Source organism: Pteronotus mesoamericanus, unplaced genomic scaffold, assembly GCF_021234165.1.
Source record: "Pteronotus mesoamericanus isolate MK-2021 breed Mesoamerican mustached bat unplaced genomic scaffold, CSHL_Meso_final scaffold_174, whole genome shotgun sequence".
NCBI classification, from domain to species: domain Eukaryota; kingdom Metazoa; phylum Chordata; class Mammalia; order Chiroptera; family Mormoopidae; genus Pteronotus; species Pteronotus mesoamericanus.
Window position 1 is genome coordinate 14,424,031 of NW_026555309.1, and position 27,998 is coordinate 14,452,028.

The 27,998-nt window shown below is 35.0% G+C and overlaps 1 protein-coding gene across 1 annotated transcript; it reads left to right on the forward strand.

The window, feature by feature from the left end:
• CIBAR1 (CBY1 interacting BAR domain containing 1) lies at window positions 1-27,995 on the forward strand. Its single transcript, XM_054590255.1, has 9 exons — window positions 1-170; window positions 604-838; window positions 3,332-3,400; window positions 4,368-4,469; window positions 7,593-7,598; window positions 8,724-8,828; window positions 20,291-20,404; window positions 25,521-25,640; window positions 27,324-27,995. Exons 1-9 carry the CDS (start codon window positions 145-147, stop codon window positions 27,411-27,413), a joined length of 867 nt encoding a protein of 288 aa, XP_054446230.1. The 5' UTR covers window positions 1-144; the 3' UTR covers window positions 27,414-27,995.
• Window positions 27,996-27,998: the final 3 nt, after the last annotated feature.

The following is a 27,998-nucleotide window of genomic DNA, read 5'->3' on the forward strand; positions in this document are numbered from 1 at the left end:
GTAGAAACTCCGGGAAGACGCGGCGGCGCGCGGGGCGGGCTCCCGGGCCCCGGCAGCGGAGGCTCGCGCCCCTGCGCACACCCGGGTCCCGAGGAGGCAGGTCGTTGGACCTCAGTCCACGGTGTCGGTGGTGCGCGAGGCAAGATGTTGAGGCGCAGCTTGGAAAACCGGTAACAGTCCCGGGGCCCCCGCTGCCCAGGGTGCCCCTCACGCTAGGGTTTGGTGAGGGGGGAAACAGAATCTCTCTCCGTGGGGCCTCCGCGCCGAATTCGACCCGAGGCCGGCGGCTCGTCCCTTCCCGCTGCACCGTGGGGCCTAGGCCTACCTCCCCGGGCTGCGGCGAGCCCCGGGTCGCAGCCCGGCGCCCGGGCTAGGCAGCCCTAGCAGCCGCCAGCCGGCAGCAACGTGGCGGCGGGAGCCGGGCCTCGTCGTGCGCCTTCACTGTCGGCATATTAAGGCCGGGCCCGAATGGAGACCTAGGGGAAAGGGAATCCGCTTCGGGAGAAACTGCAAAACGCCTAGGGAATATTTGCATATCAATTTAACGTGAAGATGAAGCCATCTTGTCCCTAATAAGATTTTTTGTGTCATCTTTTTCTCTAGGGACGCTCAAACCAGACAACTGCAAAATGCTGTCACAAATGTGGAGAAGCATTTTGGAGAGCTGTGCCAAATATTTGCTGCTTATGTGCGGAAAACTGCCAGACTGCGAGACAAAGCAGACCTCCTGGTGAATGAAATAAACGTGTATGCCTCTACAGAGACCCCAAATTTAAAGCAGGGTCTGAAAAACTTTGCTGATGAGTTTGCCAAACTTCAGGATTATCGACAAGCAGAGGTATGGCGTGAGGTCACAGCGTCATTGTTATGAATGAGCCCCGAAGTAGTGGATGAAGGAAACGTGAAGACTCACTTGTAATCTTCAGTGGTGAACACACACTTGATGATAAACCTACCTTTTCATGTCTGTAACATTGTGTGAGTCTATTAAAGGGAAGCTTCCTGTGATTTTGCTGTTTTCAAACTAAAACTTCAGAGTGTCTTGAATTTTCCCATTTTATTTTCCAACTTTTGGCCAAGGGGTGGCTATTTACAGGGGGTCTTAAACGTAGTGCCCATGAGAAAGAAAAGGAGCATGACTTGTGCCTTGTGGCCAGGTAAGTATAAAATACGTCTGGAGATGGAAGTTGTTGGGAATGGTTGTGTGAGTGAATAAGTAATAAATGGAAAAGAGATCTTTGCTGCCTTCATGTTGCGGGAAATTAGTGGGGTGGGGGGCAGGGGCATAGCACTGATTTTTATTGTGGATGCGAACAAGTAGTGAGACTTCCTAGAGAATTTTTTTGCTGGTGGGGGGAGGGGAGGAAGAAGTCGATGTCATTGTTCTCGTTCCAAAAGCCCATTTTTTCCATTAATAACTCATAAGCACTTTCACTTACCATTTATTTTAGGTTTCAAGACACAGGTTAACTTGTCAGAAGTTGCCCAATTACAGCTGCATTGCTCTTTTGGCACTTTTCTCATTAGTGCTTTGGTCTTTTTTTTTTTTTTTCCTAAAGCCTAAAACAGATCTTTGAACCTATAATTGCTATTCATACAGAAATTTGAGTATTAATTACATTTGGGTGTACTTTTTGGAAAACTTTGTCATGTATTCTGTAATAAACAACTCTCAGTTATACATAACTGGTGACTTACTATTTCAGAAATAATTTATATTCACAAATAATCCTAAAATCCCATGGTAATCAATCATTTCAGTATCCCTTTCTAGAAAACCTTTATGCTATTTACCAAATAGCAAAGTGAATTGATTCACATTTGTTCTCCTTTTTATTTCCCTTGCTTACCAAATTGTGGAGGTGCTAATGAACAATGGCCAAAAGGTAGGCGACAAAAAGGAGAACAGAAAAAAGACTTGGATAACCCTACACTGAGTAATCAGTGTATGGATTATTCAAAATGGTATAGACTAAACTATTCTGAGTATTGATGGTTTTTACTTCAGGATTCCTAATAGTTAAATGCTCAATGAGAACTTGATTTTCTTTGTTTTCCTAAAATCTTTTATAATGAGATATTCAGATACATTTTATTTTTTAAAAATCAATATGAAATGTACTGATTATTTAAATACATATCATCAAAAAAAAGTCCGTTTCCTGCTACAAAAATAATACATATTCTTCAACAGTTAAATACACGTCCTCTTGTATTACCTGTCCTGAAAAGGAATATTTTAATGCCAATGAGTTATTTTTCTTATGCTATATACTTGCCTTAAAAAAATATCCATTTCAGCCCTGGCTGGTGTGGCTGAGTGGATTGAGTGCCAGCCTGTGAACCGAAAAGTTGCTAGTTTGATTCCCAGTCAGGGCAGATGCCTGGGTTGCAGGCTGAGTCTCCAGCTGGGGTCCTGCGAGAGGCAATTGATGGGAATTGCACATCCATGTTTCCCTCCCTCTTTCCCTCTCCCTTCCCCTCTCACTAAAAATAAATAAATAAAATATTTTTAAAAGATATTAAAATAAAATACTCTCAAATCTAAAAACCTACATTTCCTTAAAAAAATCCACTTCTTCAGTGTCTTCCACAAGTGCTATTAGTAAAAGAATTACCTAATAATGTGATTTAAAAAAAATTGTAATGTTCAAAAAAACTGTTTAATTCTAAATAAAAGAAAGCTCAACCACACAGACAGCTCAGGAATGCTTGAGACTATTTTTCTTGTTCTCTATGCTTTGATAATTTATGAATAGCTTTCCCCCAGCACCCGCAAAAAAAATGCAGCTAATATAGTGGTCTCTAAGCATTCTTGATTTTGAGGATTGTGTTGCTTTAAATATTTCCCATATGCTGTATATTTCAGCTTTGCTTGTCTGGAAGGTTGGGCTATTATACTCTGGCGAATATATATTCAAAGTATCCAACACTGAGATAAACACTCAAAGTGGTAACTTAAAGTTTGAGATGTCTTAAAACTTATCCCAATAGCTGAGTCTTTGAGGTACAAAAGTAATAATGGAGTAATATGGTAAGGATGAGCTCTTTCGAAACCTGAGACATTTTCTTGTCATATGGGCAACAGGTCTTTTCCGTTTTGTTGCTGAACAGCTTAACAGTTTTAATGTGTTTAAGTTTAGATTGAGTCTTACCAATTGTGATTATTGAAGATAGGTTGAACTGTGACATTTTAATTTAAAATTTTTATAAATTAGTCTGTGTAATATGCTTAACATATTATACAGGTTAAACATTACAGATTTTATTTCAAAATTAAAATTTTGATCTATGTTTCTTTTCAGTTATATTTTATAATAATTTCCAATAGGTTGAAAGACTTGAAGCCAAAGTAGTTGAACCATTGAAAGCTTATGGAACCATTGTAAAAATGAAACGAGTAAGTAAATTCATTACTTTTCTATTAGGTATTCTAGAGTATAAGTTTTCCAATAATTGTTCTTTTAATAAAAAGTACAAAGAAGTGTCTTTTCATTTTTTACGCACTCTGAAGAGTCATCATTTCTTACATTGAGAAAAATGAAATATTTTTAACGAGGTTACTAAGTGTACTACTGTAGCAAGATAAAGCATTATTTTGTTTATTGTGAATACTTTTAACATTTATAGTCATGAAGAATGTATGGCCAGAAATTATTTTACTAAATAAATGTGAGTTTATACTTTTATTTTAAAGCAGGTAATAACACAGTCTAAAAATAAGTGTGACAAAGTTTTATGTTTTAATTGAGGAATAACTGATATAACATTTTAGTTTCAAGCATATGACATAATGATAACTAATTGTATAAATTGTGAAATAATCACCACAAGAAGTCTAGTTAACATCTGTCACCATACATACAGAATTTTTTGTGTGAATAGGACTTTAAGATCTATTTACTCCCTTAGCAACTTTCAAATATGTAGTGCAGTACTGTTAACTGTCATCATAACCATGCTGTACATTACATCCTCAAAATTCTATTTTTTACATCAACTTTATTGAGGTATGATTTACATGTAATAAAATTCTCCCATTTTAAGTCTTCATTGAATTTGACAAATGTATAGATACATGTAAGTACTGCCACAATCAAAATTATATATATGTAGACACGTTTTGTTTTTGCATGGTTATAGTTTTACATTGAAATTATCTTGTCTATGTCCTTATTTTGAGGATATTAAAGAAACATGTGTGCACTCTTACACACAAAGATCCACACTGATCACACAGAGTAATTCCTGTGGTAATGATGTCCAGATTGAACAAGAAGATTCTCCCATTCTTAAGACAGAGTGTGTGTATTTTATTTCTAAAATCACAGATTATTGTTAACAAAAAAAAAAATGCCTTTTCGCAGGATGACCTCAAAGCAACATTAACAGCAAGGAATCGAGAAGCTAAACAGTTAACTCAGTTAGAAAGAACACGTCAACGAAACCCATCTGACCGACATGTTATTGTATCCTTTGAATTCTGGTCTTTCAAAAAACATTTTGTAAGGTATGCAGTACAAAAGTAAATATATATGGAAATTATGCATTTCTACTTTTAAATGGGCAGAGAATTTGAATATAAAGGTTGAAAAGAAACATGCATTTATGAATTCTCACTGGAATTTAGAGAACTTAAAATACACCACTTAATGCAGTCCCCTTATATTGTTTTTCACAATATATTAAAAAATAAAAGTCATAAATGTAAGGTGTTTTTATAAAAAGTTCAAAATTCTGAGGTTTTTTTCACATGACTAAATATTAATTATAAAACTAAAGATGTATCATTATTTGTATTTTAGCAATTGCTATCTGTCCTGCTTTTGAGAACAGGAAGGAAACTTTGTTGCCAGTATAATTCCCTTAATCTTAAAAAACAAACACACAAAACACTATGTGAAACCACAATTATGATTTACAGCCAAAACCATGAGAAGACTCAAGAGTATAATTGAGCCACACTTGGACACTAAGTGATGTAGGTGGGAGTATCTACTATAAAGTAACAAAGTTCTTCTGTTAAAAATAACTTTCTTAAAGTGGATTTTGCCTTGTTCTTGACCAAACACAAGAATAGAAAATAGTGCCTGGCTAATTGCCAGCAACGGGGATAGATACAATTGCATTGAAAGTACTAACTCATCCCACTGCCTCTTTTTCCCATTCTTTTATGTTTCCTTCTACCTCCTTAAGGTTTTTACTGCCCAGCTCAGCCAGAAGGCACATGAGGAGTAGCTCTTTGGGGGCATTTGAGGTTCCAGAGCACCTCCATTCCTGAGGTGAATCTCTTGAGCAGTGATTTGGGGCTACGCCAATTGCCTGGTCCTCCTTCCTTTGGACCAAAGGTACATGTGCCCAACCTTGTAATTAAAAAAAAAAAAACAAAACGGGCAGCCACAGGCTGGAACAGGAACATCTAGACAGTAGAAGGCTTAAGATCTACAAACTGGATATTATAAAGTCTAGATTTTTAAGTAAGTCAGACAAACCAGAGAATAATGGAAAATTTGTGACTGACAAATAGGGACTAAGGCAGAGGCCAGGGAATGTCACCGGTTTTTAAGAATTAAGACAGAGGTCAAATTTTTGTTTTGTTTATAGAAGAGTATTTAAAGGCAGAAGCAAATGTCACATCTGGAATCCTGCATGGTTGGCAAGGTTGAATGAAGGATATTAGTATCCGCACTCAACACAGAAATGAATCTGTTCCTAAAACAAAGATGTTACTGAGTTAGATGCCACTTTTTAAACACTGCTGTGGAAGAAGTAGTCATATCATAAATGAAGCAGGTCTACAGATTTATATGGGTGGGGGGGATGCAAGAATGGAATAGCTTATTGCTATGGGTGAATTGCTATGCTCACTGGGAAGAAACATCTGTGAAGCCAATGGATTTTGACAACCTGAGACAAGAAAACAATGTACAATCTATATATAAGTGTATTTGATGTAAATATATTCAATCATAACATTATAGAATATTTACCAGGATAGGCCCTTAAAATTCATCTGTTCAAAGGAGCACATTAAAGTTCAATATGTACTGTATTTTGGTGTGTATATTGCACACTTTTTTGACCAAATTTTTGAGGGAAAGATAAGGATTTGCAGTATATATGGGTGGTATTAATTCCATATCTATATAAATGTTTTTAATTCTTTTAGTTATGCTTATGTGTTAGAAGTGTAACTCTAGAAAGCAGTAACAGTGTCCATATACAAAATAATACCCTGAAATACGATAATCAGCTTTGTCTCTAAATATAAATAAATAAATAAATTTAATTAAAACAAAAGATTTTTTTTCGTGAAAATTTGGACAAAAAACATGGGTGCGCATTAAACACAAAGTATGGTACAATAAAATGGAGTGGTTCTAGTACAAGAGAGTAAGATAAAGAAGAATCCCCAGGTTCTGCCTCCTCACCCCCCAAAATCCCTGGCAGCTTCTGAACAAGCTGCCAGTAACACAATTGGAAAAATATCAGTTTGGCTCATCCTTTCATAAGCCATTTTGTACTTACGAGTACTTTTATTAAATATGCTGACATTCATAAAGTCATGTAGTATTTTAATCAAAACCATTTCCTAAATTGTTACATTATAGAATTTTCAACAAAAGGAAGAAACAAATCTTATATCCTCTTTGTTAAAAATAGCTGTGTAACTTTGGGCATGATGCTATGCTGGAATAAAAGGATTTGAGACTTTAAGAAAGGGAGAATAGCTGCTGGAAGGTGGTAGATTAAAATACCCATGTACCAGCCATCACTTCTGCTTCCCCGTTTGTTCCTAGTTTAGCCAAATTTGCCTACCCTTCCAAAATTTAAAATGAACCTATTGATAAATGGAGAGGGGAAAGACATAGAAATCTAAAGAAAATATTCGCAAGTAAAGAATTGCATGCATCACATGTAATAAACAGTATTAAGAAATGAGTCTGGCCCTGGCCAGCGTGGCTCAGTGGATTGAATGCCAGCCTGCAAACCAAAAGGTCACTGGTTTGATTCCCAATCAGGGCATATGCCTGGTTTGTGGGCCCAGGTCCCCAGATGGTGACCTGTGAGAGGCAACCAATTGATGTTTCTCTCCCTCTCGTTCTCCCTCACTTCGGTCTCTAAAAATAAATAAAATCTTTAAAAAAAAATTAGTCTGCTTGAAACTCATTAATAATAAAATGTGAACATGCATCAAATAACTGTAAGAAATGTTTTCATATTAATGGACCTCCAAAGAAGCGCTATTTTACTTTTGAATTTCCTGTGAAGTTATGTTTTTTAAAAATCCCCAATCCAGTAATATAGAGATTTTTTAATTACTAGGTATGATCAAAGTTAAAAGTTTATATGGTTTTTAAAAACTTTACACCTTTTATGGAAAGCTTACACACACACACACAGGTATAAAAGAATGTATTTTTAAATGCTTAATATCGTGAAATTGTGCTTGAATTAACCTAACTGTCAGAGTATATATTCAGTATACAGTTATAATTAATGTATAATTTAATTGTAAGAGTACATGATTTTAATTTATTGAAAAAATTATTCTCTTTGAAATGTATTTTTTCCTTTATGAAGAATTTCAGTCACAGGTGGGGAATAAAATGGTGTGTCGAGATGGATCCTTAGAGTAAACCATTTTACTTATTTTTACTTTTTCTTGAAAAAGAAAGCAAGGGCTAAGTGTCAGAATATTATGTGTCAAAAACATTGATGACAGATGCGGATTTTTCCCATGGATTAACTATTAAATGATGATGTGTGATACTTTTCAGAAAATAGAGTACTAGCATAGGAAATAAAACTTTATTAGAAAGAAATGAATCAGAAAATTGGGCTTTTAATATCTGTTACTGTTTAACAACAAAAAAAAAATCTTAAATATCTATGCTATTGTCCTAAAGAAAGACTTGCTTTTTTAAAAGAAATACATGATTAAATTGGAAGTGTTCTGCATTGTACAGTACTGTATCAACTAACTATATATGGCTGTTGAGCTCTTGAAATGTGACTAGAGTAACTAAGAAACCAGATTTTTAATTTTCATTTAATTTTAATTAAGAATAAATAGCCACATGTGGCCAGATAGTATGAATACTTATTAGAGTACATGAAGTATTAGGCTTGTCATCTAATTTAGTAGTATATATATTTCTTATAATAAATATTAACTAAATAGCATAATATTGTTAGCTTATAATATACAAATAGAAACTCAATGCTGAAACTTTTGTAGTTTATATTCTACTCTATATATTACAAACTTAGAAACATTTAATGCATTTGAAGAACTAGAGGTTTGAAAATACTAAAATCACAGGCCCTTTATTTTGGGGGGAGAAAGGGTTAAAGGGGCAAGAAATGTTAAGGAAAAAAAGAGTAGTATGATAAATGGCACAGACAGAGAAATAGGTGAAAGCTGTAGAAAAATACAGACAATGTTTTGTAGTAAATCATCCAAGGGTGATGTAGGGGAAAAATGATTTTGTAGAAAGAAAGGGAGAAGTTTTGTTTTCTTTTGTTTGAGATCATGAGTCATGTCATTTAATAGATTTAACATTCTTTATTCTGCATGTGCTTGTAATATAGATCACTTTATTTTATGTGGCAAAAATATTATCAGACATTGACACTATTATGCCAAAAAGCAAATAGACTCAAATGAATGGATTCTGACTTACTTTTTTAATATCTTTTGTTGGGCAATACTTTGGTAGGCAGAAACGGAATTACAGAGAGCTACAATGGATGCTACCCGAACAACTCGTCACCTGGAGGAAACTATTGACAATTTTGAAAAGCAGAAAATAAAGGATATAAAGGTAATAAAGTAGCTGCTCAGGTACAAAACATGTTTTCAAACTTTATTTTAAGTTTTATTTAAATTTATGAAAAATTTAAATTACTCTTTTTAAAATTTTTCAATTACAGTTGCCATTCAGTGTTATTTTATGTTAGTTTCAGCTATACAGCATAGTGGATAGACATTTATATAACTTAGAAAGTAATCCCCCATCTGACACCATGTATAGTTATTAGAATATCATTGACTACATTCCTTAAGCTATATTGTAAATCCCTGTGACTATTTTTGTAACTACCATTTGTACTTTTTAAAACCTTCACCTTTTTACCTTGTGGGATTGCAAATTGGTGCAGGCAGCCACTATGGAAAACATTATACAGGTTTTTCAAAATATTAAAAACAGAACTACCTTATGACCCAGCAACTCTACTTCTGGGTATATATCTAAAGAAATCCAAAACACTAATTCAGAAAGATATATGCACCCTGTGTTCATTGCAGCATTTTTAACAGCTAAGAAATGGAAGCAAATTAAGTGCCCATCAATAGATGATTGGATAAAGAAAATGTACATATATATAATGTAATAGCACTCAGCCATAAAAAGAGGAAGAATTTTACCATTTGCAACAACATGACAGATCTAGAGGGTATTATGCTAAGTGAAATAATTCACACAGAAAAAGACAAGTATAATTTCTCTTGTATGGAATATAAAGAACAAAATAAACAAAACAAAAATAGACTCATAGATACAGAGAATAAATTACTCTGATTTTTTAGCCCATAGTCTGCATGAAAAAGATATTTTAAACATATATCAAATGTTATATTCTTATGGAAAAAATAGTATAAAGGTGCTACATTCAACCAGAGGCCAGATACTCAACTTTTTATTGCAAATACTTTTAATCAAAGGAAAATAACATCTCTTATGTTTTTTATGTATCAGGTGTTATTCCAGGCACTTCATATAAATTGTCATTTAATCTTTAGAGCAACCCCATAAAAATGAGGTGACATTATCCATGTTATGTTAAAAAAAAAAAGAGGTATAAAGTAACATCCAAAATGTCATAGCCAAAATTTGAACTATAAACCAATTATGCATTTTAAAAATCTGTGCTTCCCCTTTTAATACAAATACACTATTATTAATTTTTTAAATATATTTTATTGATTATGCCATTACACTTGTCCCAGTTTTTCCCCCTTTGCCCTCATCCTCTCAGTGTCCCCCTTCCCTCCAGTAATCCCCCCCTTAGTTCATGTCCATGGGTCGAGCATATAAGGTCTTTGGCTTCTCCATTTCCTATACTACTCTTAACCTCCCCATCTCTTTTGTACCTACTAATTATGCTTCTTAATCACTGGGCCTTGCCCCACCCCGCACCCCCCACTTCTCCCTTTTCCCCCTTTCAGCTGATAAAACTCTCCAAATGATCTCCATATCTATGATTCTGTTCCTGTTCTGCATGTTTGCTTAGGTTTTTTTTGTTTTTCTTTTAGATTCAGTTATTGATAGTTGTGAAATTGTTGCCATTTTAATGTTCATAGTTTTGATCCTCTTCTTTTTCTTAAATAAGTCCCTTTAACACTTAATGTAATAGTGACTTGGTGATGATGAACTCCTTTAGCTTTACCTTGTCTGGGAAGCACTTCATCCGCCCTCCCATTCTAAATGAGAGCTTTGCTGGATAGAGTAATCTAGGTTTTACACCCTTACTGTTCATCACTTTGAATACTTCTTGCCAATCCCTTCTAGCCTGCAAAGTTTCTTTTGAAAAATCAGCTGACAGTCTTAATGGGAACTCCTGTGTAGGTAACTCTCTGCTTTCTCTTGCTGCTTTTAAGATCCTCTCTTTACCTTTAACCTTTGGCATTTTGATTATGATGTGTCTTGGTGTGGTCCTCTTTGGGTCCAACTTTTTTGGGACTCTGTACTTCCTGGACTGTATGTTTATTTCCTTCACCAAATTCGGGGAGTTCTTTCATTATTTTTTGAAATAAGTTTTCAATTTCTTGCTCTTCCTCTTCTCTTTCTGGCACCCCTATGATTCAGATGATGATACGTTTAGACATGTCCCAGAGGCTCCTTATACTATCCTTGTTTTTTTGAATTCTTATTTCTTCTTACTGGTCTGGTTGAATGCTTATTTCTTCCTTATGTTCCAAATCATTGATTTGAATCCTGGCTTCTTCCCTTTCACTGATGGTTCCCTGTAAATTTTTCTTTATTTCACTTAATGTCACCTTCATTTCTTCCTTTATGTTGTTGCCATATCAGTGAGTTCTTCAAGCATTCTGATCACCACTGTTTTGAACTCTGCAGCTGATAGGTTGCTTATCTCCATTTTGTTTAGTTCTTTTTCTGCAGTTTTGTTGTTCTTTCATTTGGGCCATATTTCTTTGTATCCTCAATTTGACAGCCTTCCTGTGTTTGTTTCTGTGTATCAGGTAGAGCCACTTTGAATCCCTGTCTTAGTAGCTTGGCCTGTTGTAGAAAAGGCACCAGTAAATTGTGTGTAGCAGAGCCTTAGGTAATCATCAGGGTTGGGCAACCCACTTGACCCCTTTGTGGCTCTGTGGCTCTGTGGCTCTGTGTCAGGGGAGGGCAAGGAAAGGGGGCAGAGCCGCTGCCTGGCCTCTGGAGGTTTGCCTGACACTTGCCCCTATTTCCAGTCACTTCACCCACTTCCCATATGCGACTGGCACCCTTCTAGCTGTTGCCCTAGTGGTGAATACCAGAGTGGTTGGGTTTACATACGTTCTATGTCTGTGTGGGCCCTTTAAATGGAGTCTTCCCAGCAGTTTCTTCTGCCCCCTTCCCCACTGGTTGTTACAGCCAAAAGTAATGGGGATTTATTGTCCTAGTGCTGGAACCCTGGGCTGTATGGTCTGGCCTGGGGCTGGGATTGCTCATTTCCAAGGTATCCCTCCCAATTTTTATCCATCATACATGAATTTGGGACATTTCTCTGCTGCTGCAGCTTCTCTGTACCACACCGCATTTCTGCCCCTCCTCCAGTCTTCTGACTCCACCTCTCCTACCCAACTGGATGAAGATGGCTTTTTTAAATCCTTGGTTGTTTGATCTAGTTGTAATTCTTTCTACGGTTGCAGGAGGAGGCAAAGCATGCCTACCTACACCTCCATCTTGACTGAAGTCCCTGTTATTAATTCTTATGGCATAAAGCTTCCTAATAATTACATATCAAATGAATAGGTAAGAATAGTTAACCATGTAAATGTGCAACCACTGTGATGTCACAAGAATTGCCTTATGGTATTGTAACACATTAGTAGATAATGAAACTTTTAGGATCATGGATTCTAGGTCTTCAGTGACTTTTTCGTAGGCATCTTGGAAAAATTTGAAGAATTGCTTATGACCACATTGTGTCCTTTAAAACAAGTTATCTAAGGATGCTTTTTTACTGCAAATTTTCCTGGAACAAGCTTGAAAGAAAAGTATTCTCTCATTTTAAAATTATTAACAAAGAAAACATCCTGTTTTCACAAGTTATGTTCTTAACAGTAAGCATTATCTGCCACTTAATTAGATCATTCCTCTCTACAATATGTAAAATAAAATCCATTTACACCTTTAATTTTTTTTTAATTCCCTACCAGTTTCAAAGGATTTCAGACCTTACTTTTTCTGATAGCCAGGCTCAGAGTTCTCTAGTTTTGTCCTGAAGACCAAACAAAGTTTTTAAAGCCTCTCAATTCTGTCTGCATTCTGCTGTGTAATGGTAGATTACTATGCATGACAGGTATCTCAGGAAGCTGTCCTGAGACAAATGTCTTTACTGAGGTGAGAGTATGAGCAGGATATAAATATTAGCTTTAATCTGAGAAATGAGAATGAAGGCTTGTGAGGTGTGCCTGATTTCACTGCCACTTAGGGTCTTGTTTGGTGATGGGAGTCTGATTCCTGGCTCTCACCAGTGTTCCTCAGACCTGCAAAATTTTCTTTTACCCACGCCAGTCTGAGTCTCTGATGTTTGGGCTCACTTCAGTGATCCTCCTGCATGCTGACTACCTCTACAGGTGTTTTTAACACCAATTACAAAACTAGGGCAGAGTGAGTGAGTGCTGAATTCCCAACTACAATTCCTAATACCTGGGTTTTCCTGAAGCAATAGGACATTGAGAAAGGGACTGCACATTGGAGGGTGCACAGAGAAGAAAAGAGCTTCCAAGTTTTTCTTTTTGTCTGTCATGCCACTGGAAGAGGGAAGTCTCCCGGTGGTCACAAAAAAAAGACAGGAAGAAATCCACTTTTCTAAAAATTGAGATGTAATTCATATACCATACAATTCACCCATTTAAAAAGTGGTTTTTTGTCTCTTCAGATATGGACAGCCATCACCACTCAATTTTAGACCATTTTCACATTTTCATCATCTTCAAAGTGAAACCTAGTACACTTAGCTTTTACTGCCCTGCTTCCCCCTCTCCACATCCCTACCCCCGTCCTAAGCAACCTCTTCTACTCTCATGTCTGTATAAATTTGGCTATTCTGGACATTTCATATGAATAGAATCCTAAAATACATGATTTTTATAACTGGTTTCCTTAGCATAATGCTTTCAGGGCTCATCCATATCGTAGCATGTGTCAGTACTTCATTCCTTCTTACATCTGAATAATATTCCATTGTATGGATACTGCCACGTTACTTATTCATCAGGTGATGGACATTTCTGGTGTTTCTACCTTTTTATTATTATGGTTAATAATACTCATAAAGTCTTTGCATGGACATGTGTTTTTATTTCTCTTAGGTACATACCTAGTTGAATTGCTGGATCCTATGGTAAGCTCTTTCATCGTTTGAGAAACTACAGTTTTCCAAAGTAGCTGCACCACAAGCATGAGGGTTCCGGTTTCCCTGCATTCTCACCAATCTGTTTATTACACTTTTTCTTTATAGTCAACCTAGTGGGTGTGAAGTAGTATTTCATTGTAGTTTTGATTTACATTTCTTGCTGATGCTAACTGGCCATTTTTTCCTTGAAGAAATGTCTTCAAATTCCTAACCATACTTTAGTTGAGTTGTCTTTAGACTGAGTTATAAGAGTACTTTGTATATTCTGATACAAGTTCCTTATCAGATATATGATTTCCATTTTTTCCTATTGTGTGGGTTTTTCACTATCTTAATGGTGTTCCTCGAAGCATAATTTTTTATTTTTAATCAGTTTCAATCAATTGCAATAGGATTTATATGCCAATGATTTAACTTCATGTAAGAGTCAAGGGAGTAGTACCTCTAAACAGATCAAAATAGAATTCTACCAACAAAAATCAACACAGAACAGACTTTTCAACACATAAGTTTTAATTTTGACAATGTCCAATGTATTTTTGTTATCGTTGTTTGTGCTTTTAGTGTCATATCTAAAAATCCATTGCCAGATATGAGATCATGAAGATTGATCTCTATGTTTTATTCCTAACAGTTTTAGTTTTTGTTATTTCATGTCTATGATCCATTTAATTTTTTTATACAGTCTGAGCTAAATGAACGCTAAAACTTCATTTTCTTGGCTACTGTTGTCCCTGCACCATTTGTTGAAGAGGCTCTTCTTCCTCCAGTGAATAGTTTTGGCACCCTTGTTCATTTTTTTAGATAGCTTAAATATTTAAATCAGTTAACATGGTTTTGTTTCTGGTCTTGGTCTCTTTCGTTGATTTACATGTCTATCTTTATGGCAGTACCACACTGTCTTCATTAAATTAGCATTACTTTGTAGTAAGTTTTAAAATCAGGGTATGTGATTTCTTCCTCTTTGGTTGTTTTAAAGATTGTTTTGGCTTTTCTGGATCTGTTGCAATTCAGTATGAACTTAGAATCAGCTTGTCAGTGTCTATAGGAAGTCAGCTGGGATCTGATAGGGATTGCATCAAATCTGTAGATCAGTTTGGGGAGCACTGCCATTTTAAGATGAATTCCTCCAGTCCATGAACATGGGATATCTTCCATTTATTTCAGTATTCCTTAATTTACCAGTCTTTTGTAGTTTTTAGTGTAAGTTTTGTGCTTCTCTTAAACTTTTACCTAAATATGTTATAATTCCTGGTGATACTGTAAATGAAATTTTTTCCTTAATTTCACTTTTGAATTGTTGCAAATGCATAAAATACAATTTATTTTTTAGTAGATTTCTTAGGATTTTCTGCATACCAGACCAGTGTGTCATCTGCAACCCACACTTTTAATGCTGACCACAACTCTAGTAAACTCCCAGAAATCAACACCAGAGTCTGTTAATGCTCTGAATCTCTGCTCTGTATGTCCTTCACTGCTTATAACTGTATTACCGTGTTTGAGTGGGGTTAAATCAACAAGTCCATCTAAATTTTGGTAGCAAAATTTATCAGCAAGGTAGCACAATTTCTAGGCAAAGACTTTTCATAGAAACCTTGCAAAGACTTTCTGATAAAAGTTGGTATGAAACTTGATGTACAATATGTAGAAGAAAGATCTCAGCCTCATTTGTTTCCCTTATAATAGAAAAAGTCATCAGCCATATGGTAATTGTCAAGAGAATCTCATATGTACAGAATGGATCTTAACCAGGGCTCACTCCTGAACAGATAGGGAGGACAGGCATTCAGAGTGGTAAAGTAGCTAACACGAGCAAGAAACATATTCTAAATTTAATTTTTAATAGCTTTATTTTTCTTATAAAACCACCAAAAGCTTTTTAATAAAACTGAGAAAAATGTAATCCCACTAATCAGAACTAATTAGCATTTGGTTCATATCCTTTCATACTCTTTTTCTATGTACACCGACACAAGAGACACGGTAATAACACATTTTTTAGTCATTGACTGTGTCACACATTCTAAGCATCTTACATGAATAAACCTCATTTATTCATGACATCCTTGAGGAAGCTAATATTATTACTCCTACAGTTATATTTAAATGGGAACACACTATGTATAGCATCTTTTTAAAATTTAGTATCATGGATATATTTGTGCTAAGAAACAGATCCATATAATCTATTATTTTTAAACTTCTGTCCACAAAACTTGAACTAGTTTACCTGTGTACAAAACCTTGCATGAGCAAGCCCCCCAATGTAACAATTAGTAGTATTTTTAATAGCCAGCCTGACAGGTAAAAAAATCAGTGTCTTAATTGGCATTGTTACTATTGTTGAAGCAGAGTACTTTTTCCTGTATTTAATGATGCATTTTATTTCTTCCTCTGTAAATTACTCACACTTGTCTTTAGCCTACATTTTTTAATGTTGGCATTTTTAATAATTTGTAGCAATTCTTTATATTTAGAAAACCCTTTAAAGAAAAGATACGCTGCAAATGTATTTTCCCATTTTGTTGCTTATTGTTTGTTTTGCCACCTTTATTTTTGTTTTCACCTTAAGAATTTTATTTTTGACGTCAGGTCCATTAGTATTTTTGGTTTCTGCCTTGGTGTCATGCTTAGAAAAGTTGTTTTCATCCTCAAGATTACATAAATATTTGCTTATATATTCTTCTGGTATTTGTTTGTATAATTTTTTTTATATTTTAAATATTTAATCCTGCATTTGGGTTTTACACGTGGTAAGACGTAGATATGTGACTTTATTATACATAGAAAGCTCTCCTGACATCATTTATTGAGTAGCCTCTAATCTGGAGAGCTGTCATTTCCCCTTTATTTGCCAAAATGTAAAAACAAGACAATTTATAATTTTTTTGTTAAATTACCCTCTTGCTTATTAAACCTGATGGAGGTTTTAATATTAGAATAAGGAACATTTTCCAATTTAGCTGGTTTACTTCTTGAGCAATAAAAATACCTAACTTGTGTTGAGTACTCTAAACTAATAGCCATACTATACTTTTCCTTGGGTTAACACATTTAATCTGTAAGGCAATACCTGTGAGGTTCATACTGTTGTTATTCCTATTGTGTGCATGAGGAAAATGAGGGAAAGGAGCAGATAAGCTATTTAATACTGCATAGCTGATATGTTTCAGTCATGACTTGAACCCAGGTTTATTTTAATCCAGAGCCCATATTTTTAACTACTCTGCTATCCTGTTTACAGAATACTTGCAGATGGGTAAAGAATTTCAGATTAGCCTCCTGCCCCCCATCAATAAAAACAGTCTTCTAGTCACACCAAATAAAAAAGAAAAGTGGGGGGGAGCAACTTGTTAATGCCTTTGTCCCTGACCATACTGACCCATTCCAGAGGAGCAGACTACCTGAGACAACTGAAAGTTAGCTATATTTATTTATGGAAATTATTTCTAAATATGATTTGGTCCTACAAAGTGACACACTGAAGTTATTTTTTTTTCAAAAACATAATGCTTTTCATATTCTTCTATCATTTCCCATCTAACTTTATTGTTCCTAGAAATGTTCTCCTCCGTTCTGCATGTTTGCAGCTATTTTATGAAATTCTAGCTAGAATTAAGAGTATAATGGCAGTTTCCCTCCTCATTATCCTCAGAAATATAATTCTCCTCTATGATAATCTTAAGGCTTCATGGCTTTTGGGTCAAAAATTCCAAATCTAGGATACTAGCTTAGCAGTACCACTAATTCCCCATCAGTTTTTGACCCCCCCCCCCCCAAAATAAGCTGTAAAACATTTACAGTGCTTACAGAGATGCAAAATATAAATTTAGTCAAGAAATAAAAGTTCAAACCATAGAGGACTAAACCAAAGTGTCAGAAAACTTGAGAGTGAGTTTCTTCCTACCTCCACATTGTGAATAGGTCATTTATAGATTAAAAATACTTTTCAAAGTGCTTTATTACTAACTGAAACTAAATTTTGAGATTGGAAGATGCTAACAGACTCAAAGTTGATCACTCTTTTAAATGTAATATGTTCTCTTAATGTATCTTTCTTTAGTGACAGGCCTATCTACATATTTCAGGGCTTACTTAAGAGCTAAGGAAAATGTAACTCCTATAAACTGTTAGCATTGAAAACCTTAGTTCAGAGATGAAATCACTCAAGAGATTTCAACCATCAGTGATTTAACAACAGTAATCAAATATTTGAAAACTTTTGTTATTTGGAAATTCTCATATATTCCACGAAGTTACCACAGTGCAGTAGATTTACATTAAGCTTAAACCTACAGATGTAGGTGTGATAAACTTGGAAATATTTGATTTCCCTACGTATAACATAGTGTGATGGTCTATTAAAGATTAAGAATGTCCACTTGTAAAAATATTTAAAAATAGGAGTTAATACCTACTTCACTCAAGTGATTTAAACTCCATTCCTTACTTGAGGCTATTTATTTCTCAGGTGCTTTTATATTGTAAGACAAATACCTCTTCTCTCTGCACGTAAGTTCAGATAGGCCTTGGAGATATAGTGGGTTCTGTTTCAGACCACCACAGTAAAGAGTATCACAACCAAGCAAGTCATAATTTTTTTGATTTCCCAGTGCATATAAAAGTGATGCTTACACTGTATTCTATTAAGTGTACAATAGCATTGTGTCTTAAAAAGAAAAAAAAACAATGTACATACTTTAATTAAAAAATACTTAATTGCTAAAAAATGCTCAGCATTACCTGAACCCTCACTGACTTGTAATCTTTTTGCTGGTAGAGGGTCTTACCTTCAACTTGTGTAAAAAAAACACAGTATCTGTGAGGCACAATAAAGCAAAATGCAATAAAACAAGATATGCCTGTAAACCAACCCACGTAAGTAAAGATGATCTCTAAATCCTTGACTTAAAAAAAATTAGGAGTGTCTGACATTCTCAAATGTGTATTCTCCACCTCCCTCTGGAATCACCTGAAACAAATATAAGGGTTTATTCCATAATTCTAATTTTAAGCCTAAATAATGAAAAAACAAATTTCTGTTCCAGCCTTCAATCAAGTCAAACTATGTCTATATTATTTTTATGAATCTTTAAGATTCAGAAGGAAAGATGTAAGCCTGTGCTTGTTTTTATTATTTAAAATGATCTCCAGACCAGGAACCAAGTAAGGATCCTTAGTGATTTGACTTTTCATTGACTCCTAGTTATGCTACTTCCCCTATAGAATTTTCCATGCTCCCAAAGGGCACCTGACTCCTTTCTAGCTAGCCAACTATCTTAGGAAGATTGACAGTTGAGACAGTAAATCCCAGCCCTAGCTGAAAGCCATTTCATGTCTAAAGTATCCCTGAGTATTTGGAGATTCTTGATGTGAAATCCACAATTGTATCTTGGCATAATGCAGTTTGTCAGTTGCCAGTCCAGCATACCAGAGCCCTCTGTGACTTACATGAAGTGATAGTAAGGGTTATTGTTATAAATCCCAGAGCCCAATATTTGCAGCCAGACCCACATATGTGCTTGGCAGCTCAGAAGGGATACTTTCAACTACAGATGTTCCTATTGAGTAATGATCAGAAGCCTGTTAGTACTCCTTAAATATTTTTCTAGTCCTTAAGAAAAAAAAGGAAATGGAGAAGAACAAAATTAGGCCCTGGCCAGTGTGGCTCAGTTGGTTGGGCATCAGCCTGCAAACCGAAAGGTCACCAGTTTAATTCCTGATCAGGGCACATGCCTGGGTGGCAGGTTCAGTCCCCTCAGGGCATGTGCAAGAGGCAACTGATCGATGTTTCTCATAGTGATGTTTCTCTCCCTCTTTCTCCCTCCTCTCCCCCTCTCTCTATAATCAAAAGAAAAAAAAATTTTAATTAAAAAAAATCAGACACTGAGAAATATCTGTATGACTAACGATTATTCACCTGTTTAGATTAACAAGCACATCTTGATTCTCTTAGTTCATGATCTTCCTTGTCATAGTTGTCATCATGCTCACAGAGATTTATTTGTAAACCAAATGGTTGTTTCCAGCAAGAACAACATAGTACAATGAGCAAGAGCTATTGAAGAATCAGATCCAAGCCTCAACATTCCAACTCAACATGGGGAAAGCCATATATTTTTAAGCTAGGAAGCTTTATGCAAATGTATGCTGCTATTATCAGTGGTAGGAATATCACTATTACCAAGTAATTCCTTTGTGGTTAGAGACTATAAGTAACATGTTCAAAAATATAATGGGATATGATTCCTGTCCAAAAAAAACATTCTATTTAAACATCAGTTGTAGTTGCTAAAATACCAGCTTCAGAACTGAACAGCTTTATCTAATACTTATAGGCATGTGGTGACAGTACACAATGTCATACATTTTAGTTAGATCTGTTTTATCACAAATCAGTTATAAAGTATAAAGAGAACTGATTAAAAATATAAGAGGTAAGTAAATGGTGAGATAGGTATTTTGTGTAATTGGAAGGTCTTGCTGCAAAAGACATTGCAACTGGTTTTTTTTAATTTGCTCTGTAGAAAAACAAATACCTCTATTTCATAAAATGGCAAGAGTATAGTAAGGAATAATGTTCTACATTCACAATGCAATTTTTATGAGTTTAAATTCAAATTTTTGTTTTGTTTTTTAGACAATATTTTCAGAATTTATCACTATTGAAATGTTATTTCATGGCAAAGCTTTAGAGGTCTACACTGCTGCCTACCAAAATATACAAAAGATTGACGAAGAAGAAGACTTGGAGGTATGACTATGTCTATCTAAGCTTAGTTCTTTTATTAATATGAAAATGTTTAAAAGACAGCATTAGTTTTTTAAGGTAAAACTATCTTAAATTAGAATACTACAGTGGTTAATTTGTTATTGTGTGCAGTCCCAAATAGTTAAACTCGTATGATTTTCTATTTATTTATTTTTAACTTTTCAAATTAACCATGGTAAAGTTCCAAGAGTTAATTTATTAATAGCTAGTAAAATATAATCTAAATAAAGCCTGTACATGAAATAATGTATCATTTTGACTGGTAATAAGTCACTTTAGTATGCTAAACATTCATTGATTTGAGCTAACATTTTAGTGTTTACGCCATGCACAGTACCCAAAGCTTTATGTGCAGTCTCTCATTCACTCCTCAAACAATCCTGTGAAGTAGGTGCTGTTATTATTCTCATTTTACAGCTACAAAATCATGTTTAGAGGCTTTAAATAACTTGTTGTGGCCACTTAGCTAGTAAAAAGCAGAATCAGGTTTCTAATCAGCTTTCTGTGACATATTCTGTAAGCTATGAAATAAATGTAGGCATATATATGTCTTACTTTGTACAGATAGTGAAATGCAAATAAATCTAGCCAACTAACATTAGAGCAATTAAGTATCAAAGCCTGGCAACAACAAGCATATCTGAAGAGTATATGTCCTACCCTCTTACCTTCAAAAAAAGAGGGGAAAAAAGCACAAAAGTATTTTAGCTGAAATAGATAAAATGAATATTCGAGACATACTTTTGTACTTACTATTTCTACAGTAAAAGTGTAAAAGGCCATGTTTTCTCAAGATATAATCATCTGTATTAATAAGTGGTAGAATTTGGGAGTGTCTGCCATTTAAGAATTTTGAAGATTCCCCCAATTTCTTTTTTACTAACTTAACTTCCACAAGCATTCCACTACTCCACTGGTTCCAGTAAAACCAGATTTTATGAAAAAAGGTACATGTCTTAGTATGTGTAGTTTTTCAGTGCCAACACCTATCTCAACAGTTTTTTATCAGTTATGCATATATGATTACATTAATATTTACTGTTTGTCATAGATGGCTTCCTAAGTGCCCATTCCTTCCAAATACTAAAGCTAAGGTTTCTTAGTTTTACTTCCTTTTCATGCCCTATTTAAAAAAAAAATAGGTTATCAAGCTTTTATCTGTCACTTGTAAAATAAAATATCAAATGCTTATGTAGTGATTACTTTGGACCAGCTACTCATCTTATGCACTTTATCTTAATCCTCCCATCAACTTTGATAAAAGTACTTATTGCCCTCCTCTCTATGGTTGAGAAAACTGAGACACAGTGAGATGAAGAAACTTCCCAGAGGTTCCCACAACTAGTAACATAGCTAGGATTCAAATCCAGCAGCCTTAAAACAGTTTTTATCCTCTCTAAACTATACTGCCAAAAGTGCAGTTCTTCATGAGTGACATGAACCATTTCTTGCAGAAATAATACTTCATTGAGTAGCAGGTTTAGAATTGATCCCTTCTAATACCCCTGATATGCCATTTAACTGACACTAAAGTTCCTTCAAGCCCTTTGGACCCCAAGATTTTCCTTTCCATTCCAGAGCCCTTAGATACTTTTTTTGTTACACCACTTCCCTTACAGCTTCTCTTATCACTATTTTTAATCAACTAAGTGGTTTGTGGAAGGAGATTCATAATAAACTAAAGATCTCTGCGCTGTGTGGTAGATGTGTTTTTGAGTATCACTTCCCCATTTTCTAATGGGAAAATACTGAGCAAGATAACTTTTTCACACTCCAGCATTCTCATCTCTAAAACTTAGTGATTACCTCATAAAATATTTATTCAACAATTATGTATTGAGCACCTATTGTAAATCAGGCACTATTCTAAGTGCTGAGAATTTAGCATTGTAAGTTGGAAATAGAGTTCAGACAATAAAAAATATATATAGTGTAACTATTTAAGTTTTATAATGTGATCAGTTTCATAGGGAAAACAGAGAGTGTGCTGTGAGTGTAGTATCATGGAGAATTTCAAATAGTAAGAAGCATCAAAAGAGTGATTTAATTGGAAGCTTGAGGAATAAGTAGGAGAATGCCTGGCAACAACTTTCAGACAGAGATATACAAAGGTTCCGAGGCATAACAAATTATAAGTATAAACTATTAATTACTATTACCCCATACAGAAATTGTGGAGAGAAGAGAATAGTCTGCAGAAGGTAAGGGCCAGGGTAAGTAAAATTATATCAAACAGTACCACAAAGAGGAATGATCTTTTAAATGCAGGTTTCTTGGAAACAAGTAGAGGAAATATGCAGAGAGGGATAGAGAAATAACTTGATATTCTTCTTAGGTAGTCCATGCTTATGAGAACTACCGAGACTTACTCTGGCAGCACTTAGTTTTTCGCAGTTAGGCATCTAGCTATATCACAAATCATCTTATTTGTTCTGCACATAAAAGGTATTGTCTGGCCCATTTTTTTCTGTGCAATTACTTCAGAGCATACTTAGATCTTGAGACTCACTCCTAGAAGAGATCTTGGACCATATTGGAAAATGCATTATTGCCAATCTGTAAATCTGTTGTTTTGCAGTAAGACATTAATATTTAACTGTTTCAAATTTTATCCCAAGGATGTATATTGTCTCCCACTTCCTACTTTTAACTTTATTCTGCTAGAAATTTTTTAAAAAGTTCTAACAAAATTATATCCCTTCCAAATATCTGTTAATTAATAAGTCACCGAGTTTTTATATCACACCAGGATGCCAGTGTTCCATGTCTGGCACCAAAATTGGGTCCTCAAGTAACCTGTTAAATAACCTAAGTAGCATGCTTGAATTGCCCTAAAACACAGGTCTTGCCTCTTAAGTTTCACCCCTTGATTCCTTTTTTTCCCATATTTCTCTAAGGTTTAAAGAAATGCATATAGACATCCTCTAGTTTGGGTCTTCTTTCTTACCCCAAAATATTAGGATTAAGTTCATCGTAACATCATTAATTTACCAGGTCACTGTCTTAAGCTAGGAAAAGTTAGAAAGGTAAAACAGGGATCCGTGCATTAGAGGAACTTAAAACCAGTTGTGGAAACATGTAATTACCAAACAGTGAGATGAACACTGTATGAGGTTATGAACGGTAGGAGCTACTGACTAGAGAATAGGGGAAAGCAGAAGATGGAATTTGACTTGACTCTTGAAGGATGAGTGAACTCCAGAATGAGAAACCAGCATTGCAAAGTCAGAGTATAACATGTTCTGCATGTAGGTATATAGGCTAGAAGTGAAAAGTGATGAGTAGGTTTGGGTGATCTTAAGCTGTGGATGTCACCTAAGACATCAGAACTCTGGGTAGTCAGGAACCACATATTTTAGTATAGGAATCATACTTTGGTCTTTAGTAAAATCATTCTAAGTAAGCCATAAAGAAAAATGTGTAGTCAAAAATTAAAGTATAAGTACAGTCAAACCTCAGTTGTCAAACATCTGCCATCTCAAACAATTTGGTACCTGAGATTCCACTGTACCTCAAGAAAGAAATTTAGGGAGAATGCTGAGGCTTCTAGCTTGGTCTACTAAATACAGGGTAAATATATGGTAATGTCTTTCATTGTGAAGATCAATCAGAGCTACACTGTCCAGTGTAGTGGCCAAGTAGGCATGGGTGGCTATTTAAGGTTAAAGTAAAAAATTTAATTCTTCAGTCACAGGAACCACATTTCAAGGGCTCAGGAGCCACATGTGGCCATTTTGGACAGCCTAGAACAGTAAGCATTTCCATCATCTCATTAAGTTCTAGGGGACAGTGCTGGCCTAAAAGAACAGAAGGCAGCTGGGAGCATAAATACAGCCATCAGAAGAGTCTAGAGAGGACTGGTTGAAGGGTAGCCATGAAACACTATATATAGGTAAGATCTTTCAGAGAAAGATGTCAAAAAAAATGAAAAGTGCCCTAAAGGAAATTCTTTAAAAATATTTATGGTATAAGCAATAAAAAAGATGTGATATAATAGAGCAACTGCACATGGAAAGTTTAGTGACAGCATGCTTTGGAAGTTTCAGTACAAGATCAGTGAAGATGACAAAAAGATGACTGGTGATTTTTGGCAAGAGCAATTTCAGTGGAAGGTGAAAACCTAATTGTAGTTCACTGACAAATGAATGGGGAAGCAGAATATGAGACAATTTTTTTCTGGAGTAAAGTTTTATCTTAAAGTAACTAAAGAAAAAAGAAGAAAAATTGATCTTGAGCTTGTTTGCTTTGGGAGGGAACCTGCAGAGAAAGAAAACTTTTATTTGCTGGTTTGGTTTGAAGTTTTAGACAAAGGTAAAAAGCACCTTGGAAAGAGGCAGAATGACATTTAAAGAAAAAAGAAAGATGGGATTAAGAGTGTAGGAAAAAGGGAGGGAAACTGAAGAAATTCACATCTGATAACCTTACCTATTAGTCTACATGTTAGAGAAACAGGGGAAAATAAGATACAGATAGGGAGGCTTTAAAAAGTGTTATGATTTGGAACCACAGCTTTAAGGAATAAGAGCTGACAAGTTATGGCAATCCAGATCCTAGTGAGAGTGGAATCCATAAATTATAGTGGCTCCAATTTACTCTTAGGTGACAGTGAAGTTAAATTGGTAAGAGTTGAGGATAGGCACAACCAGCAGACTCAAAGGTGTGATTTGCAGCCTTCTTACTTGGCTTGCATATTCTTTTGGCGTAGGAACTTTTACATTTCCCCAGCAAAATCTCTCAAGCGACTATTTCAGGACCCATCATCATATATAGTTCAAAAAGAATTTTTTAGCTTCCGTCTTTACAACTTAAAATATTTTTTGTATTCTTTTTGTTTTTAATTTACAATAATTGAAATTTTGTACCAGGGAATAGGGGGGTTGGGGGAGGTTGCCTTAACAAAAATATTAGCCCTGGTGGGCCAGGTCCCCAGTAGGGGGCGCGCTAGAGGGCAACCACACATTGATGTTTCTTTCCCTCTCTTCCTTCCCTTCTCTAAAAATAAATCTTTTTTTTTTTTTAATCTTAACTAAGAAGGATTTAACATGGCTTTCTAAGATTTCCATTATTTAATATCTACTTTGCTTTATCATTGCAACAGGTATTCCGAAATTCTCTGTATCCACCAGATTATTCATCTCGTTTAGATATTGTAAGAGCAAATTCAAAGTCGCCTCTTCAGAGATCTTTGTCAGCTAAGTGTGTATCTGGAACAGGACAGGTAAGCTAAAAACCATAACTTAAAAGAATTTGAGCTGCTGCCATTGGAACTGTTTAATACTAAAAATGTTTCCCTCAAGTTCTATGACCTCATATAACTTATCCTTTCTTATCCTCTTAGGCAAAATGATACCAGATTGCACTCTGTGCATTTGTTATTTTATTACGTTGTATACTGTAACACACATTACTCTCTAAAGCAGAACCTTCAGAGCCAAGGTGGAAAAGACAAGAGAATGCTAATCTAGGTTTGTTCTCTGGTATAATATGAAGAACATAGATTCTGAAGTCAAACTGCTTAGGGTTTAAGTCCCATTATCATAACTTACTGGAAATTATACCTAAAAAGAGCCTTTCCTGAATATTACCATAGATCCAGAAGCACAGATCTCTAGGTAAAGAACCAATTTTCTCATTCATTCTGTATCCAGAAAGCCTGGTATATAGAACAGGGAGGAGTTAACCTTCTTCTCAAAGGGATCACAGAGAAAAATAATAGATTTTGTGGGCTACATATATATATGGTCTCTGTCACAACTAAGAGTAGCCATAAGCAATACATTAAAAAAATCAAATGGCTGTACTGTAATAAAACTTTATTAAAAAAAAACCACACAGGCAAACTGGACCATAGCTTGCCAACTCCTGATCTAGAGAGCTGTGTTTTTCACATCTTGCCTTCAGAATATGAAACTGAGCAAAATATTTTCAAAATATAATTTTTAGGTAAATATCACCGAGCGCCTTCTATTTTCATCTGACTGTCCTCTAAGTATTTATTAACTACTTTATATTCATGCATTTCTCCCCTTAAACAATTTACCTTATGATTCCAGCATTAAGTGCCATATACATATATTACATAAATTTGGTATTAACAGACATACAAAGTTTTGCACAACTGTTTAGTGCTAATAATGTTATCTAAGTTAGCTAACATCTCCATAGCACTTGAGAATACATTATCCCAGGGTTTCTCAACCTCAGCACTATGGACTTGGGGCCATATAACTTGGTGATGGGGTACTGCCCTGTGCATTGTAAAGATGTTGAGCAGCACCACTAGTCACTACTGAAGAGACGCTACACATAGAAACACACACTCCCAGTTGTTACAATTAAGTATCTTCAGACATTGCCAGATGTTCCCTGGAAGATATAATCACTCTCAGAAAGGTTTGGAACAAGATAACCCAAGTGATAACAGTCAATACAGAGCTAAGTGTGAATTCAGATTAACAATTCGTTCCATTTAAATTACACTTTTTTTAAAATTGAGTATTTCAACTGCCTAGTTGAAATATCCTTGTGTTTTTGCCATCCCTTTGATCATTCTCAATACCTGTTTTTGTGACCCAAAAATTGTTTAATCAAAATTTTTTTTGACATTCATAATATACCGACACTATTCTTTTTTCTGAAAGTATTTTATAAGTACTGGCATCCATCTGGAATGATTAATTGCACATTTTTATTCAAAAATAACATTTGAGTGGAAAACCTTTTGACTGGTTTCCACCTTAAAATTCGGTAATTCATAAGGAAGTTTCATTACTAAAAATCATTATTTATAGACATTTTTCTGAAATATTTGTCCTATGTGCCCTTCTCTGTAAGGGGATATTTATGATACTAAGCATGTAAAAACATATTTAAACACATTTTTTAAATGTTTTTTTAACAGGTATCCACCTGTCGACTAAGAAAGGATCAACAAGCAGATGATGATGATGAAGAGGATGAAGACTTAGATGTGACAGAAGAAGAAAATTAGCTTATGAGGACATAGATGTAACAAGAAAATTCATTTTCTTAAGTAAACTTCACATTTCCATTTTTATCTTAAATGACTTGGAATTCAAAATTACTAAATTGTAAAACTTTATACTGGCTTGATACATTAAACCTCAAAGTTAAATCCTACTGGAAATGAAAAATAAAGAAAATTTATGCTCACAAAAATGAAAGCTTTAAAAAACATTACACACCAGTCATTTCAACATTCTGTTTAGCAGCATGTGATCTTTTTGTATAGGTACCATTTTTTAAAAAAAGATTATGTATTTAAAAAGTATTTCATATTAATTACCTAGTGGAGGTTGCAATAGTAAATAGATGACCAAAAAAAAAAAAAGCAAGTAACAATTCCACTAGCTTCTTTTAGGCTAAGACACCATGCTTTCATGACCAGAAAAGGGTCCTTAGTCATTCTGATTAAATACAAATTCTATCCTGTAAAGCCTTACTTGAAAAACCATCTTTTTCACTTTTACTACCACCTGAAATTTTATCATTTAATACATAAATTTACTTTTCAACAAGAGCATAATCACCCTTGATTAAAAGTAATGGGAACCTA

Excerpts from the sequence above, each read along its gene's own strand:
- CIBAR1 (XM_054590255.1), top strand. The coding sequence starts at position 145 with ATGTTGAGGCGCAGCTTGGAAAACCG. Across the intron at positions 20,405-25,520 it reads ACGAAGAAGAAGACTTGGAG|GTATTCCGAAATTCTCTGTA; the intron begins GTATGACTATGT and ends TCATTGCAACAG. Across the intron at positions 25,641-27,323 it reads GTGTATCTGGAACAGGACAG|GTATCCACCTGTCGACTAAG; the intron begins GTAAGCTAAAAA and ends TTTTTTTAACAG.